General features: G+C 49.8%; 1 protein-coding gene across 2 annotated transcripts in view; it reads left to right on the forward strand.

The window, feature by feature from the left end:
- SLC5A1 (solute carrier family 5 member 1) overlaps positions 1 to 14,489 on the forward strand; it is a 273,512-nt gene that overhangs the window by 194,125 nt on the left and 64,898 nt on the right. For both annotated transcript variants that reach the window (XM_078667750.1, XM_078667751.1), the window contains exons 7-8: positions 11,027 to 11,107; positions 13,320 to 13,540. In XM_078667750.1, coding sequence (XP_078523876.1) covers positions 11,027 to 11,107; positions 13,320 to 13,540 — 302 coding nt within the window. The remainder of the gene's footprint in view (positions 1 to 11,026; positions 11,108 to 13,319; positions 13,541 to 14,489) is intronic.

A 14,489-nucleotide genomic window follows, 5' to 3' on the forward strand; every position in this document is an offset into this window, starting at 1 on the left:
ACCCTAACTTACCCTCACCCTCACTCACCCTCAACCCCTCACTCACCCTCTCACCCTCAACCCCTCAACATCAACCCCTCACCCTCACCCTCACTCACCCTCACTCACCCTCACCCACCCTCACCCACCCTCACCCTCACTCACCCTCACTCACCCTCACTCACCCTCACTCACCCTCACTCACCCTCACCCTCACTCACTCTCACCCTCACTCACCCTCACTCTCACTCACCCTCACTCACCCTCACTCACCCTCGCTCTCACTCACCCTCAACCCCTCACCCTCACTCACCCTCAACCCCTCACTCACCCTCACTCACCCTCACCCACCCTCACCCTCACTCACCCTCACTCACCCTCAACCCCTCACCCTCACACAGTGCAATAGGTCTCGGAGCATTTGAGTTAGAGCTTTTAGAAATGTTTATGGCTTTTTTTTTTAATTCTTTAGCATTGGCTACAGGAAACAAAAATGCTAAAGATTTACACAAAAACCCATAAACAATTCTAAAAGCACTAACTCTAATGCTGCGAGACCTATTGCATTTCCAATGCAAGCGGAGCTGCACCACCTTCTATTCAAGTCCCTGTCTAAACCCCAATCCTAAGTGAGTAAGAGGAGCTGCACCACCTTCTATTCAAGTCCCTGTCTGAACCCCAATCCTAGGTGAGTGATTGAGCTGTGCCGCCTTACAGTTGAGTCCTTGTCTGAACCCCAATCCTAGGTGAGTGATTGGAGCTGCGCCACCTTACAGTCGAGTCCGTGTCTGAACCCCAATCCTAGGTGAGTGATTGGAGCTGTGCCACCTTACAGTCGAGTCCCTGTCTGAACCCCAATCCTAGGTGAGTGACTGGAGCTGCGCCACTTTATAGTCGAGTCCCTGTCTGAACCCCAATCCTAGGTGAGTGATTGGAGCTGCGCCACTTTAGAGTAAAGTCCCTGTCTGAACCCCAATCCTAGGTGAGTGATTGGAGCTGTGCCACCTTATAGTCGAGTCCCTGTTTGAACCCCAATCCTAGGTGAGTGATTGGAGCTGTGCCACCTTACAGTCGAGTCCCTGTCTGAACCCCAATCCTAGGTGAGTGATTGGAGCTGAGCCACTTTACAGTAAAGTCCCTGTCTGAACCCCAATCCTAGGTGAGTGATTGGAGCTGCGCCACTTTACAGTCGAGTCCCCGTCTGAACCCCAATCCTAGGTGAGTGATTGGAGCTGCGCCACTTTACAGCAAAGTCCCTGTCTGAACCCCAATCCTAAGCGAGTGATTGGAGCTGCGCCACCTTACAGTCGTGTCGCTGTCTGAACCCCAATTCTGGTGACGGATTAGAGCTGTGCCACCTTACAGTCAAGTCCCTGTCTGAACCCCAATCCTAAGCGAGTGATTGGAGCTGCGCCACCTTACAGTCGTGTCGCTGTCTGAACCCAAATTCTGGTGACGGATTGGAGCTGTGCCACCTTACAGTCAAGTCCCTGTCTGAACCCCAATCCTAGGTGAGTGATTGGAGCTGCGCCACTTTACAGCAAAGTCCCTGTCTGAACCCCAATCCTAGGTGAGTGATTGGAGCTGTGCCGCCTTACAGTTGAGTCCCTGTCTGAACCGCAATCCTAGGTGAGTGATTGGAGCTGTGCCGCCTTACAGTTGAGTCCCTGTCTGAACCCCAATCCTAGGTGAGTGATTGGAGCTGTGCCGCCTTACAGTTGAGTCCCTGTCTGAACCCCAATCCTAGGTGAGTGATTGGAGCTGTGCAGCCTTACAGTTGAGTCCCTGTTTGAACCGCAATCCTAGGTGAGTGATTGGAGCTGCGCCGCCTTACAGTCGAGTCCCTGTCTGAACTGCAATCCTAGGTGAGTGATTGGATCTGTACCACCTTCTATTCAAGTCCCTGTCTGAACCCCATTCCTAAGTGAGTAAGAGGAGCTGCACCACCTTCTATTCAAGTCCCTGTCTGAACCCCAATCCTAAGTGAGTAAGCGGAGCTGCACCACCTTCTATTCAAGTCCCTGTCTAAACCCCAATCCTAAGTGAGTAAGAGGAGCTGCACCACCTTCTATTCAAGTCCCTGTCTGAACCCCAATCCTAGGTGAGCGATTGAGCTGTGCCGCCTTACAGTTGAGTCCCTGTCTGAACCCCAATCCTAGGTGAGTGATTGGAGCTGCGCCACCTTACAGTCGAGTCCGTGTCTGAACCCCAATCCTAGGTGAGTGACTGGAGCTGCGCCAGTTTATAGTCGAGTCCCTGTCTGAACCCCAATCCTAGGTGAGTGATTGGAGCTGCGCCACTTTAGAGTAAAGTCCCTGTCTGAACCCCAATCCTAGGTGAGTGATTGGAGCTGTGCCACCTTACAGTCGAGTTCCTGTCTGAACCCCAATCCTAGGTGAGTGATTGGAGCTGTGCCACCTTACAGTCGAGTCCCTGTCTGAACCCCAATCCTAGGTGAGTGATTGGAGCTGAGCCACTTTACAGTAAAGTCCCTGTCTGAACCCCAATCCTAGGTGAGTGATTGGAGCTGCGCCACTTTACAGTCGAGTCCCCGTCTGAACCCCAATCCTAGGTGAGTGATTGGAGCTGCGCCACTTTACAGCAAAGTCCCTGTCTGAACCCCAATCCTAAGCGAGTGATTGGAGCTGCGCCACCTTACAGTTGTGTCGCTGTCTGAACCCCAATTCTGGTGACGGATTGGAGCTGTGCCACCTTACAGTCAAGTCCCTGTCTATACCCCAATCCTAGGTGGGTGATTGGAGCTGCACCACTTTACAGCAAAGTCCCTGTCTGAACCCCAATCCTAAGCGAGTGATTGGAGCTGCGCCACCTTACAGTTGTGTCGCTGTCTGAACCCAAATTCTGGTGACGGATTGGAGCTGTTCCACCTTACAGTCAAGTCCCTGTCTGAACCCCAATCCTAGGTGAGTGATTGGAGCTGCGCCACTTTACAGCAAAGTCCCTGTCTGAACCCCAATCCTAGGTGAGTGATTGAGCTGTGCCACTTTACAGCAAAGTCCCTGTCTGAACCCCAATCCTAGGTGAGTGATTGGAGCTGTGCCACTTTACAGTAAAGTCCCTGTCTGAACCCCAATCTTAGGTGAGTGATTGGAGTTGTGCCACCTTACAGTCGAGTCCCTGTCTGAACCCCAATGCTAAGTGAGTGATTGGAGCTGTGCCACCTTACAGTCGAATCCCCACTCTGAACCCCAATCCTAAGCGAGTGATTGGAGCTGCGCCACCTTACAGTCGAGTCCCTGTCTGAACCCCAATCCTAAGCGAGTGATTGGAGCTGCGCCACCTTACAGTTGTGTCGCTGTCTGAACCCCAATTCTGGTGACGGATTGGAGCTGTGCCACCTTACAGTCAAGTCCCTGTCTGAACCCCAATCCTTGGTGAGTTATTAGAGCTGCACCACATTACAGTCGTGTCGCTGTCTGAACCCCAATTCTGGTGATGGATTGGAGCTGTGCCACCTTACAGTCAAGTCCCTGTCTTAACCGCAATCCTAGGTGAGTGATTGGAGCTGTACCACCTTACAGTCAAGTCCCTGTCTGAACAGCAATCCTAGGTGAGTGATTGGACTTGTGTCCCCTTACAGTGGAGTCCCTGTTTGAACCCCAATCCTAGGTGAGTGATTGAGCTATGCCACTTTACAGTAAAGTCCCTGTCTGAACCCCAATGCTAAGTGAGTGATTGGAGCTGCGCCACCTTAGAGTCGAATCCCTGTCTGAACCCCAATCCTAGGTGAGTGATTGGAGCTGCGCCACAATACAGTAAAGTCCCTGTCTGAACCCCAATCCTAGGTGAGTGATTGGAGCTGTGGCACCTTACAGTCGAGTCCCTGTCTGAACCCCAATCCTAGGTGAGTGATTGGAGCTGAGCCACTTTACAGTAAAGTCCCTGTCTGAACCCCAATCCTAGGTGAGTGATTGGAGCTGCGCCTCTTTACAGTCGAGTCCCTGTCTGAACCCCAATCCTAGGTGAGTGATTGGAGCTGTGCCACCTTACAGTTGAGTCCCTGTCTGAACCCCAATCCTAGGTGAGTGATTGGAGCTGCGCCACTTTACAGTCGAGTCCCTGTCTGAACCCCAATCCTAGGTGAGTGATTGGAGCTGCGGCTCTTTACAGTAAAGTTCCTGTCTGAACCCCAATCCTCGGTAAGTGATTGGAGCTGTGCCACCTTACAGTAAAGTCCCTGTCTGAACCCCAACCCTAGGTGAGTGATTGGAGCTGTGCCACCTTACAGTCGAGTCCCTGTCTGAACCCCAATCCTAGGTGAGTGACTGGAGCTGTGCCACCTTACAGTCGAGTCCCTGTCTGAACCCCAATCCTAGGTGAGTGATTGGAGCTGCGCCACTTCACAGTCGAGTCCCTTTCTGAACCCCAATCCTAGGTGAGTGATTGGAGCTGCGCCACTTTACAGCAAAGTCCCTGTCTGAACCCCAATCCTAAGCGAGTGATTGGAGCTGCGCCACCTTACAGTCGTGTCGCTGTCTGAACCCCAATTCTGGTGACGGATTGGAGCCGTGCCACCTTACAGTCAAGTCCCTGTCTGAACCCCAATCCTAGGTGAGTGATTGGAGCTGCGCCACTTTACAGCAAAGTCCCTGTCTGAACCCCAATCCTAGGTGAGTGATTGAGCTGTGCCACTTTACAGCAAAGTCCCTGTCTGAACCCCAATGCTAGGTGAGTGATTGGAGCTGTGCCACTTTACAGTATAGTCCCTGTCTGAACCCTAATCCTAGGTGAGTGATTGGAGCTGTGCCACCTTACAGTCGAGTCCCTGTCTGAACCCCAATGCTAAGTGAGTGATTGGAGCTGCGCCACCTTACAGTCGAATCCCTGTCTGAACCCCAATCCTAAGCGAGTGATTGGAGCTGCGCCACCTTACAGTCGAGTCCCTGTCTGAACCCCAATCCTAAGCGAGTGATTGGAGCTGCGCCACCTTACAGTCGTGTCGCTGTCTGAACCCCAATTCTGGTGACGGATTGGAGCTGTGCCACCTTACAGTCAAGTCCCTGTCTGAACCCCAATCCTTGGTGAGTGATTGGAGCTGCACCACATTACAGTCGTGTCGCTGTCTGAACATCAATTCTGGTGATGGATTGGTGCTGCGCCACCTTACAGTCGAGTCCCTCTCTGAACCCCAATCCTAGGTGAGTGATTGGAGCTCTACCACCTTACAGTCAAGTCCCTGTCTGAACAGCAATCCTAGGTGAGTGATTGGACTTGTGTCCCGTTACAGTGGAGTACCTGTTTGAACCCCAATCCCAGGTGAGCGATTGGAGCTGTGCCACCTTACAGTCGAGTCGCTGTCTGAACCCCAATGCTAAGTGAGTGATTGGAGCTGCGCCACCTTACAGTCGAATCCCTGTCTGAACCTCAATCCTAAGTGAGTGATTGGAGCTGCGCCACCTTACAGTCGAGTCCTTGTCTGAACCCCAATCCTAAGCGAGTGATTGGAGCTGCGCCACCTTACAGTCGTGTCGCTGTCTGAACCCCAATTCTGGTGACAGATTGGAGCTGTGCCACCTTACAGTCAAGTCCCTGTTTGAACCCCAACCCTAGGTGAGTGATTGGAGCTGTGCCACCGTACAGTCGAGTCCTGGTCTGAACCCCAATCCTAGGTGAGTGACTGGAGCTGTGCCACCTTACAGTCGAGTCCCTGTCTGAACCCCAATCCTAGGTGAGTGATTGGAGCTGCGCCACTTCACAGTCGAGTCCCTGTCTGAACCCCAATCCTAGGTGAGTGATTGGAGCTGCGCCACTTTACAGCAAAGTCCCTGTCTGAACCCCAATCCTAAGCGAGTGATTGGAGCTGCGCCACCTTACAGTTGTGTCGCTGTCTGAACCCCAATTCTGGTGACGGATTGGAGCTGTGCCACCTTACAGTCAAGTCCCTGTCTGAACCCCAATCCTAGGTGAGTGATTGGAGCTGCGCCACTTTACAGCAAAGTCCCTGTCTGAACCCCAATCCTAGGTGAGTGATTGAGCTGTGCCACTTTACAGCAAAGTCCCTGTCTGAACCACAATGCTAGGTGAGTGATTGGAGCTGTGCCACTTTACAGTATAGTCCCTGTCTGAACCCCAATGCTAAGTGAGTGATTGGAGCTGCGCCACCTTACAGTCGAATCCCTGTCTGAACCCCAATCCTAAGCGAGTGATTGGAGCTGCGCCACCTTACAGTCGAGTCCCTGTCTGAACCCCAATCCTAAGCGAGTGATTGGAGCTGCGCCACCTTACAGTCGTGTCGCTGTCTGAACCCCAATTCTGGTGACGGGTTGGAGCTGTGCCACCTTACAGTCAAGTCCCTGTCTGAACCCCAATCCTTGGTGAGTGATTGGAGCTGCACCACATTACAGTCGTGTCGCTGTCTGAACATCAATTCTGGTGATGGATTGGTGCTGCGCCACTTTACAGTCGAGTCCCTCTCTGAACCCCAATCCTAGGTGAGTGATTGGAGCTGTACCACCTTACAGTCAAGTCCCTGTCTGAACAGCAATCCTAGGTGAGTGATTGGACTTGTGTCCCGTTACAGTGGAGTACCTGTTTGAACCCCAATCCCAGGTGAGCGATTGGAGCTGTGCCACCTTACAGTCGAGTCGCTGTCTGAACCCCAATGCTAAGTGAGTGATTGGAGCTGCGCCACCTTACAGTCGAATCCCTGTCTGAACCTCAATCCTAAGCGAGTGATTGGAGCTGCGCCACCTTACAGTCGAGTCCCTGTCTGAACCCCAATCCTAAGCGAGTGATTGGAGCTGCGCCACCTTAGTCGTGTCGCTGTCTGAACCCCAATTCTGGTGACGGATTGGAGCTGTGCCACCTTACAGTCAAGTCCCTGTTTGAACCCCAATCCTAGGTGAGTGATTGGAGCTGTACCACCTTACAGTCAAGTCCCTGTCTGAACAGCAATCCTAGGTGAGTGATTGGACTTGTGTCCCCTTACAGTGGAGTACCTGTTTGAACCCCAATTCTAAGCGACAGAAGGGATCTGGCCCATTTTACACCCGAGTCCTTGTATGAACCCTTCTTCTACGTGAGTGGTTGACATTGAACCACCTTCTAGTCGAGTCCCTCTAAAATACATTCCATAGATAGTGACGGGAGGCAACTGATGTCCTATTACCAGTGACCATGAAGGCCTTGGGATTAACATATTCTGTGGGATTCACTGAGCTAATTTTACTCTGTGAGCTCCAGCTCTAGAGCATTAAACCAGAACTCTTGATCCAGACCCCATGATGCTGAAGGGAGCGGTGTTGACACGTGTGACTGCCAGGATTGACTCATGGCAGTTCATCTAAAGTCGTAAAGGACTCTCAATACTTTCAGCATTTTGGCTAAGTGTCCTCTCCAAGTGATAGGGGTGTTCACATACAGTCCAAGAAACACCCTAGCCTACCTTCTTATTGGTTTCCTTTCATCGCCGAGACGCTCCCCTGGTGCAGCTGTTGCGCTTTACAAATGTATTGGTTAATGGTCAAGGCCAGGCACAACTTATGGAACGCAGTGACGACAGCCTATTTACATCAGTTGCTGAGCATCCTCTGCAGGTGATGTAGTTATAGCCCAAGGCAAATCCCACTCCGCCTGATCCAGGGTTGCAGTGAATTTCTGGGGATCATATATAAGATGGAGGTGATCCACCGACCGACAGCGAGTGTCAAGTCAAAGCATTCCTTCATATTGGTTTCTGACTATCCACAGGTGTATCCTGTGGAGGTGGCGTACCTGCTCCAAGTGCTAGACTTCAGGATCCCTTTACATTGGTAGCTGTCCTGCGTCTCATGGATCCAATAATCCTGCAGTCCTTGCAAGACCAAATGTACCTTTACATTGGTAGCTTTGCTGCCCCAGGTGGCATCTTGTAACTGCAGGTCAGCACCACTGTCAGGCACACCTTTGAGTCGGTTGTGGATCTGTGACAGAATCATCTCTTGGAGGAGTCTGTACCCTCCATGGCAGGTTTAGGCAAGCAGACTCCATGCAAATGTCAGGCACAGGACACTCCATGTGAAGGTCAGGCAAGGCACACTTCATATCAAGGTTAGACATCTCATTGTGTTGGTTCCAATCTTGTCAGATACTCTCCTTTTGTTGGACGGGCACCCCGTGTGGCACACCAAGAGCTGCAGTCCCTTATACCAAGAACTGCAGTACCTTATACCAGGTCAGCATTTCATCTGGTTAAGAGATACACTACAGTGGATTCTAACATAGATGACGGTGAATCAGTTACTGATGCTAAAACTAAAACTAATAACTCTTTTGCCTACTTACCTTTGCCTTGTGTTGCCTACTTAATTACCTAACTAACCTTGGTGTAGAGTGTGAAGGGAAACCTACCAGAGGCCCCCCAAAGCATATGGCTACCAAGAGAGACACTGTTGTATGTTGAGCCACGCTTCCACTATTTTGATGATAATGAACAAGCAGACAGCTTTGATCTTTGCTCAGAGTCGAAAAACACAGCTAGGATTCTATGAGAGAGGAGAGAGAGAGAGATACTGGGTGTGGTCAGCTTCTTAAGTATTATGGTGGAGTCTGGCTTTACAATAATCCCATCAGGGAAACCCTCATGTGCGACATTCCAAATCCACTCCCAACAGGCCGATAGAAATGCAATATTTTTTTATTTATTGACATTTATTTAAGGATGAATATGGAAATACTTTTATTCCACTGGTGCTCCGACGTCATTACAATAATCCCATCAGGGAAACCCTCCTGGGGAATAGTACACACCAAGCAGGAGGCAGGCTTCTGTTAAGGTTAATATAATATATGGGGAGCTTTCTTAAGGATACCCCACATGGAAGACTCAAGCAGGACAAACCCACAACGACAGATAGGGTCTGCATTGAAAAGCGCCAAGAGGCCAAGCAGTTGGCATACGTGTGCTGTATAATATAACAGAAATGTGGGAAATTCTTGTACACCCAGGTTCTGAGGGTCACTGGGTCACCCCATTATACTAGATGTATATTATAACAGAACACTGTGAAACCCCATAGGAAAGTATTCATTATTAAAATAATTCCAACATCGAGCTGTCCCCCAGGTGTGGAGAGATGAATATCTGGAAAAGCGTGACATACTTGAGGCTAAATTTGGGATAATGGATCTGGGGAAAAGAGATTAGACTCCTTGAGGAGTCATTGTACTAGAGGTGGGCGTGTTACCCGTCAGCAGAAAAGAAGGAAACTGAATTGGAAGCTGTCCTGCTTTGTTAAAAATAAGGAGGGTCAACTCTATATTAGCAACAAGTAGAGTAGAGGGGTATATGATCGGGCTGGAGGGCATTTGTGAATGACCATTGGTTATAAAGTGTTAAACAAATCCTATCTAGGGTTCAGTTTAGTCAAACATATTTTGAATGCTGAACAAATGACTGAAATAAACTCTGAGGTTAGAAGGAATCCAGCAAGGATGGAGGACTCTGAAGAATATATTTTCCCTTTGTGTGTTCAGACCAATCTGATGTGGTTACCAATGAAACTTCCTAAATTCTGTTACTCCTCCAAAACCAGGAGTAAACCCAGCCAGTGGCTTGTAGGTAAGTATCAGAGATTGTTGATGGCAGAGGCATTGGAAGTGCTATCAGGACAGGAGAAGAATATGGGTGTGATTGTACAATGACACTACTGTGAGTTTTATTTCATGCCCTCAAGTATAATTTTTTGGGGAGGGATCACGTTGAATCCAGTTTTGAGGAAACACTAGATTCCCCCTAGTGACTTCACACTGAGGTTTGTGCTCGATGGAGTATCATGGAGCAGCATTCTCACCACTGAAGTATTCAGCACTTGGCTTACAAGTCCAGGGCAACATCACAGCTATGGGAATTTTAAGTGACAACATCTGAGTGCCACATAACTTCCAGTCAAGGATGTGCTGAACAGCCTTTGGTAATCCGAAATACTCAAATGTTGACCTGTGGTCACTGACCCGAGTTTGATGAAATTTCTGTCTCTTGGACGAGCAGTTGGGTCACACATATGTTTATTTTTGTGTTAAATTGAGCAAGTACGCTTTAGAAAGTGGACAAGACTTTTGACCATATAACAGAACATTAAATAGGGTATCAAACTCCAAACCCATTGACCCGTCCCCCGCCTTCACGGAAGAATGCCTTTTATATAAAGAAAATAAATATTTTGGTGTTTTCAGATGCAATATCTTGCCAGTTAGCTGAAGCAAAGGTTCTCATTTGAGGTGGTATGTTGTGTTACTGCACATCAGCTCCTACAAGCTGTCATGTGTCCTTTAATAGTGTGCCCAGAATGAGACGGCATGCAGCAGGTCAAGATTCAAGAAAGAGGCAAGTGAATCAGGACAGGCTCTGAGAGAGGACAAACCTGTTAGCATTGTAATGTGCAAAACCTATGTCAGTGTGATTTATGAGCAGGTCAGTGCTACTGGAATGCAAGGGCACCATCTAGTGGCAGTGCCAAATTACTACAAAAGGCCTGGGGAAAAAATACTATTTTGCTTAGAGAGATGAAAATCCTTGCACTGTTGCACACTTTGCCAGTGTTTTGTGATGTACTATTTAACATGGTGGAAATAAATGGTCACTGAATTCGTTTTCAGATAAATTGTTTAAAGGGGAGCTATGGAGACAAAACAATGAACATAGGATATTATTCACATTACTGTCTAGTCAGCACATTTCCATAGCCACTGCACCGTTGAAGGATCACAGGAGGACTGACTCTGAAGGGGCAGTAGTGCTTGGCCAGTTGTATTTCTACCTGTTCGCCGACCGACTCAGCCTCTCTGGCCTCTCTAGTCTTTTAAAAACACCAGCTTGCAGGAATGGTTGCCAATTTCCATGTAGGCCACTCCTCTTCAGTGCATAGCCGTAACTCCATATGTACGCACTTTCCATGCATGCTTGCACCCTGCCTCAGGAAGAGGCCATTTTGAGGACATAGATGAGTTAAGTCATCCAGGAGAGAGGATGGAAAGAAGCAGGAGGCTGAGGAGACGGTTCAGGTAGATCAAGAAGGTCACTAATACCTTTGTCTTGTTTCGTTTCTAGGGGGACTCGCAGCGGTGATTTATACGGACACTCTACAGACAATCATCATGCTGGTGGGATCCTTCATCCTCATGGGATTCGGTGAGTAGAGGCAGGACATGCCCAGGGGAAGGTCATGCAATCAAATGTGTAGAGATCAGTTCTATTGTCTACTTCGATAAAAGGAACGACCACAACAGAATTCTCTGCATATAGCATGAAAGTTGCGTTTCGTGGGTTTGCAGTGCAAAAGAAACATTCTCTATTGATTGGCTTAAGAGTACCCTCCACCATGTGGAGTCCTGGACCAAGTCACATTACTTGAATCTTGGGTTGGGTCACAGGGTCTCGATCCCGAAGTAGCGTCATTGTTTGGATCTCTCAGTTGTATTTCAAGGCCTTGATTCCTGACCTGAGACCCGGGACCACAAGACTTGGCTGGATCACATGACCTGAACCCCTGGGCTGGGTCCTGTGTGCTGTGTCCCTGAATGTGGTCATCAGAAGTTGATCCCTGGGCTGGATCCTATAGCTTAATCCCAGGGCCGGTTCACGAGGTCTGGATCCTTGAGCTGGGTCTCACGGCCTTGATCCCTGGGCGTGGTTCTCTAGACTCGGTCTCATGGTTTTGATCCCAGGGATGGGGGCCATCACTAGAATCCCAGGGATCCAGTCTCCTTGACTGGTTCACAGTGCCTGAATCTGTGGGCTGCATTACAATGCCCAGATCCCTAGGCTGGATCTAATGGCTTTAGGTCCTGGGCTGTGTCACCAGTCTGGATCCCCGGGCTCTATCGTTGGACCGGGATCTATGAGTTCGTTTACAGGGGACAGATCCCTTGTCTGTTTTACTTGCCCTGCACCCTGCATTAGAACACAGAGCCTGAATCCCTGGGCAGGAACACCTGGCTTGGGTCCTTGGGCTGGGTCATACGTCTGCATCCCTGGGCAGGAACACATGGCTTTGGTTCTTGGGCTGGGTCATACGTTCTGCATCCCTGGGCTGGAACACATGGCTTGGGTTCTTGGGCTGGGTCATACGTTCTGCATCCCTGGGCAGGAACACATGGCTTGGGTTCTTGGGCTGGGTCATACGTCCTGCATCCCTGGGCAGGAACACATGGCTTGGGTTCTTGGGCTGGGTCATACGTCCTGCATCCCTGGGCAGGAACACATGGCTTGGGTTCTTGGGCTGGGTCATACGTTCTGCATCCCTGGGCAGGAACACATGGCTTGGGTTCTTGAGCTGGGTCATACGTCCTGCATCCCTGGGCAGGAACACATGGCTTGGGCCCTTGGGCTGGGTCATACGTTCTGCATCCCTGGGCAGGAACACATGGCTTGGGTTCTTGGGCTGGGTCATACGTTCTGCATCCCTGGGCAGGAACACATGGCTTGGGTTCTTGGGCTGGGTCATACGTCCTGCATCCCTGGGCAGGAACACATGGCTTGGGTTCTTGGGCTGGGTCATACGTCCTGCATCCCTGGGCAGGAACACATGGCTTGGGTTCTTGGGCTGGGTCATACGTTCTGCATCCCTGGGCAGGAACACATGGCTTGGGTTCTTGGGCTGGGTCATACGTCCTGCATCCCTGGGCAGGAACACATGGCTTGGGTTCTTGGGCTGGGTCATACGTCCTGCATCCCTGGGCAGGAACACATGGCTTGGGTTCTTGGGCTGGGTCATACGTCCTGCATCCCTGGGCAGGAACACATGGCTTGGGTTCTTGGGCTGGGTCATACGTTCTGCATCCCTGGGCAGGAACACATGGCTTGGGTTCTTGGGCTGGGTCATACGTCCTGCATCCCTGGGCAGGAACACATGGCTTGGGTTCTTGGGCTGGGTCATACGTTCTGCATCCCTGGGCAGGAACACATGGCTTGGGTTCTTGGGCTGGGTCATACGTCCTGCATCCCTGGGCTGGAACACATGGCTTAGGTTCTTGGGATGGGTCATAGGTTCTGCATTTCTAGGCTGGAGCGCATGTTTTAAATCGGTGGGCTAGGTGAAAAGGTCTGAATCCATGACCTGTGTCGTTGGCCCGGAACTCAGGACTGGATTTTATGGCCTGAATCCCTTATCTCCCTAGGCCCCATGGCTTGGACCCTAAGATGGAGCATGGGGTCAGAAATCCCACACTGCTACGTCACAGGACCTGGGTTCCTGGGTTGGGTCAAAGTGATAGGGCCAGGACCCTGAGCTGGGTCACAGAGGTATCACTACACTGACTTACACAGTTGATTCTCAAGTTTCATCCAGGCTAATCAAAACCACTGACCAAAATGTATTCTTTTGTTCTGATGTATTTTTCAGCATTTGCCAAAGTAGGCGGATATGAGGCCTTCGTGGACGCATATATGAAAGCCATTCCCAAAAATGTATCTGACGGCACCATAACAGTCGACCCAAAATGCTACACGCCGCGGGCGGACTCTTTCCATATCTTCCGAGACCCCCTTACTGGAGATATGCCATGGCCTGGAGTCATCTTCGGCTTGTCCATCTTGGCACTGTGGTACTGGTGCACGGATCAGGTAAAGCACGTCAGGTCTTGCTATTGGGGGAGAGTAAACAAAGGGTACAAAAATCATTCTGTGGGCATGTGAGAGTCAAAAAATTGTACGTTGGTTGGAGGGGTCTGAAAACCTTAGTGCGGGTGGAGAAGAGTCAAAAACAGTACTACGTTTGGAAGAGACAGTACCATTGGTAAAAGAGAGGCAAAAAACTCTGCAGCAGGAAGAGGGGTGTCAAAGCCAGTACCACAAGTGAGGGAGTGCAAATAAATAACAGGAGAAGGAACGAGAGTAAAAAACCAGTGTTGAGAGCTGGTGGCGCGGAGGTGAAGGAAAACACTTTATGGAGGGTGTGGAGGGGAAGGGAGTGGAAGAGAGTAACACAACAGTACACAATAGGAAGATAATCAAAACACAATGGTGCCAGGTGAGAAGGAAAGCAAACAACAGAACACAGGAGGAGAGTCAAAAAAAGACAGTGTTTCTGCAGTGATGCTGAGGAGAGTAAAAAAATACAGTGTGTGGCAGTGATGCTGAGGAGAGTAAAAAAAATACAGTGTTGTGACAGTGATGCTGAGGAGAGTAAAAAAATACAGTGTTGTGGCAGTGATGCTGAGGAGAGTAAAAAATACAGTGTTGAAGCCTGGGTTGTCACTAAACTGTGCTGCAGTAGTGGAGGTCAGGATAGCCCAAACACTACTAGAGTAGAGTCCAACGCAGTGCTGTGAGACTGAAGAAGAGGAAAGTCAAAAAGACATGGGGCATATTATCAAGCCATATTTCACCTCTTTAGCGTCCGTTTTCGACCGAAAAGCGGTGATTTATATATCGCTCAATTATCAAGGACACACTAACACTTGTTTCCTTGAGTTAGCAGCCCTTTTTTCTCCACTTTGCATGTCAGTGATTATTATTATCACTAATGACATGCAAAGTGGGCGTACCGTAGCAAAAGTAAATGGAAAACTCT

This window comes from Lissotriton helveticus, chromosome 11, assembly GCF_964261635.1.
Source record: "Lissotriton helveticus chromosome 11, aLisHel1.1, whole genome shotgun sequence".
In the NCBI taxonomy this organism is placed as follows: Eukaryota; Metazoa; Chordata; class Amphibia; order Caudata; family Salamandridae; genus Lissotriton; species Lissotriton helveticus.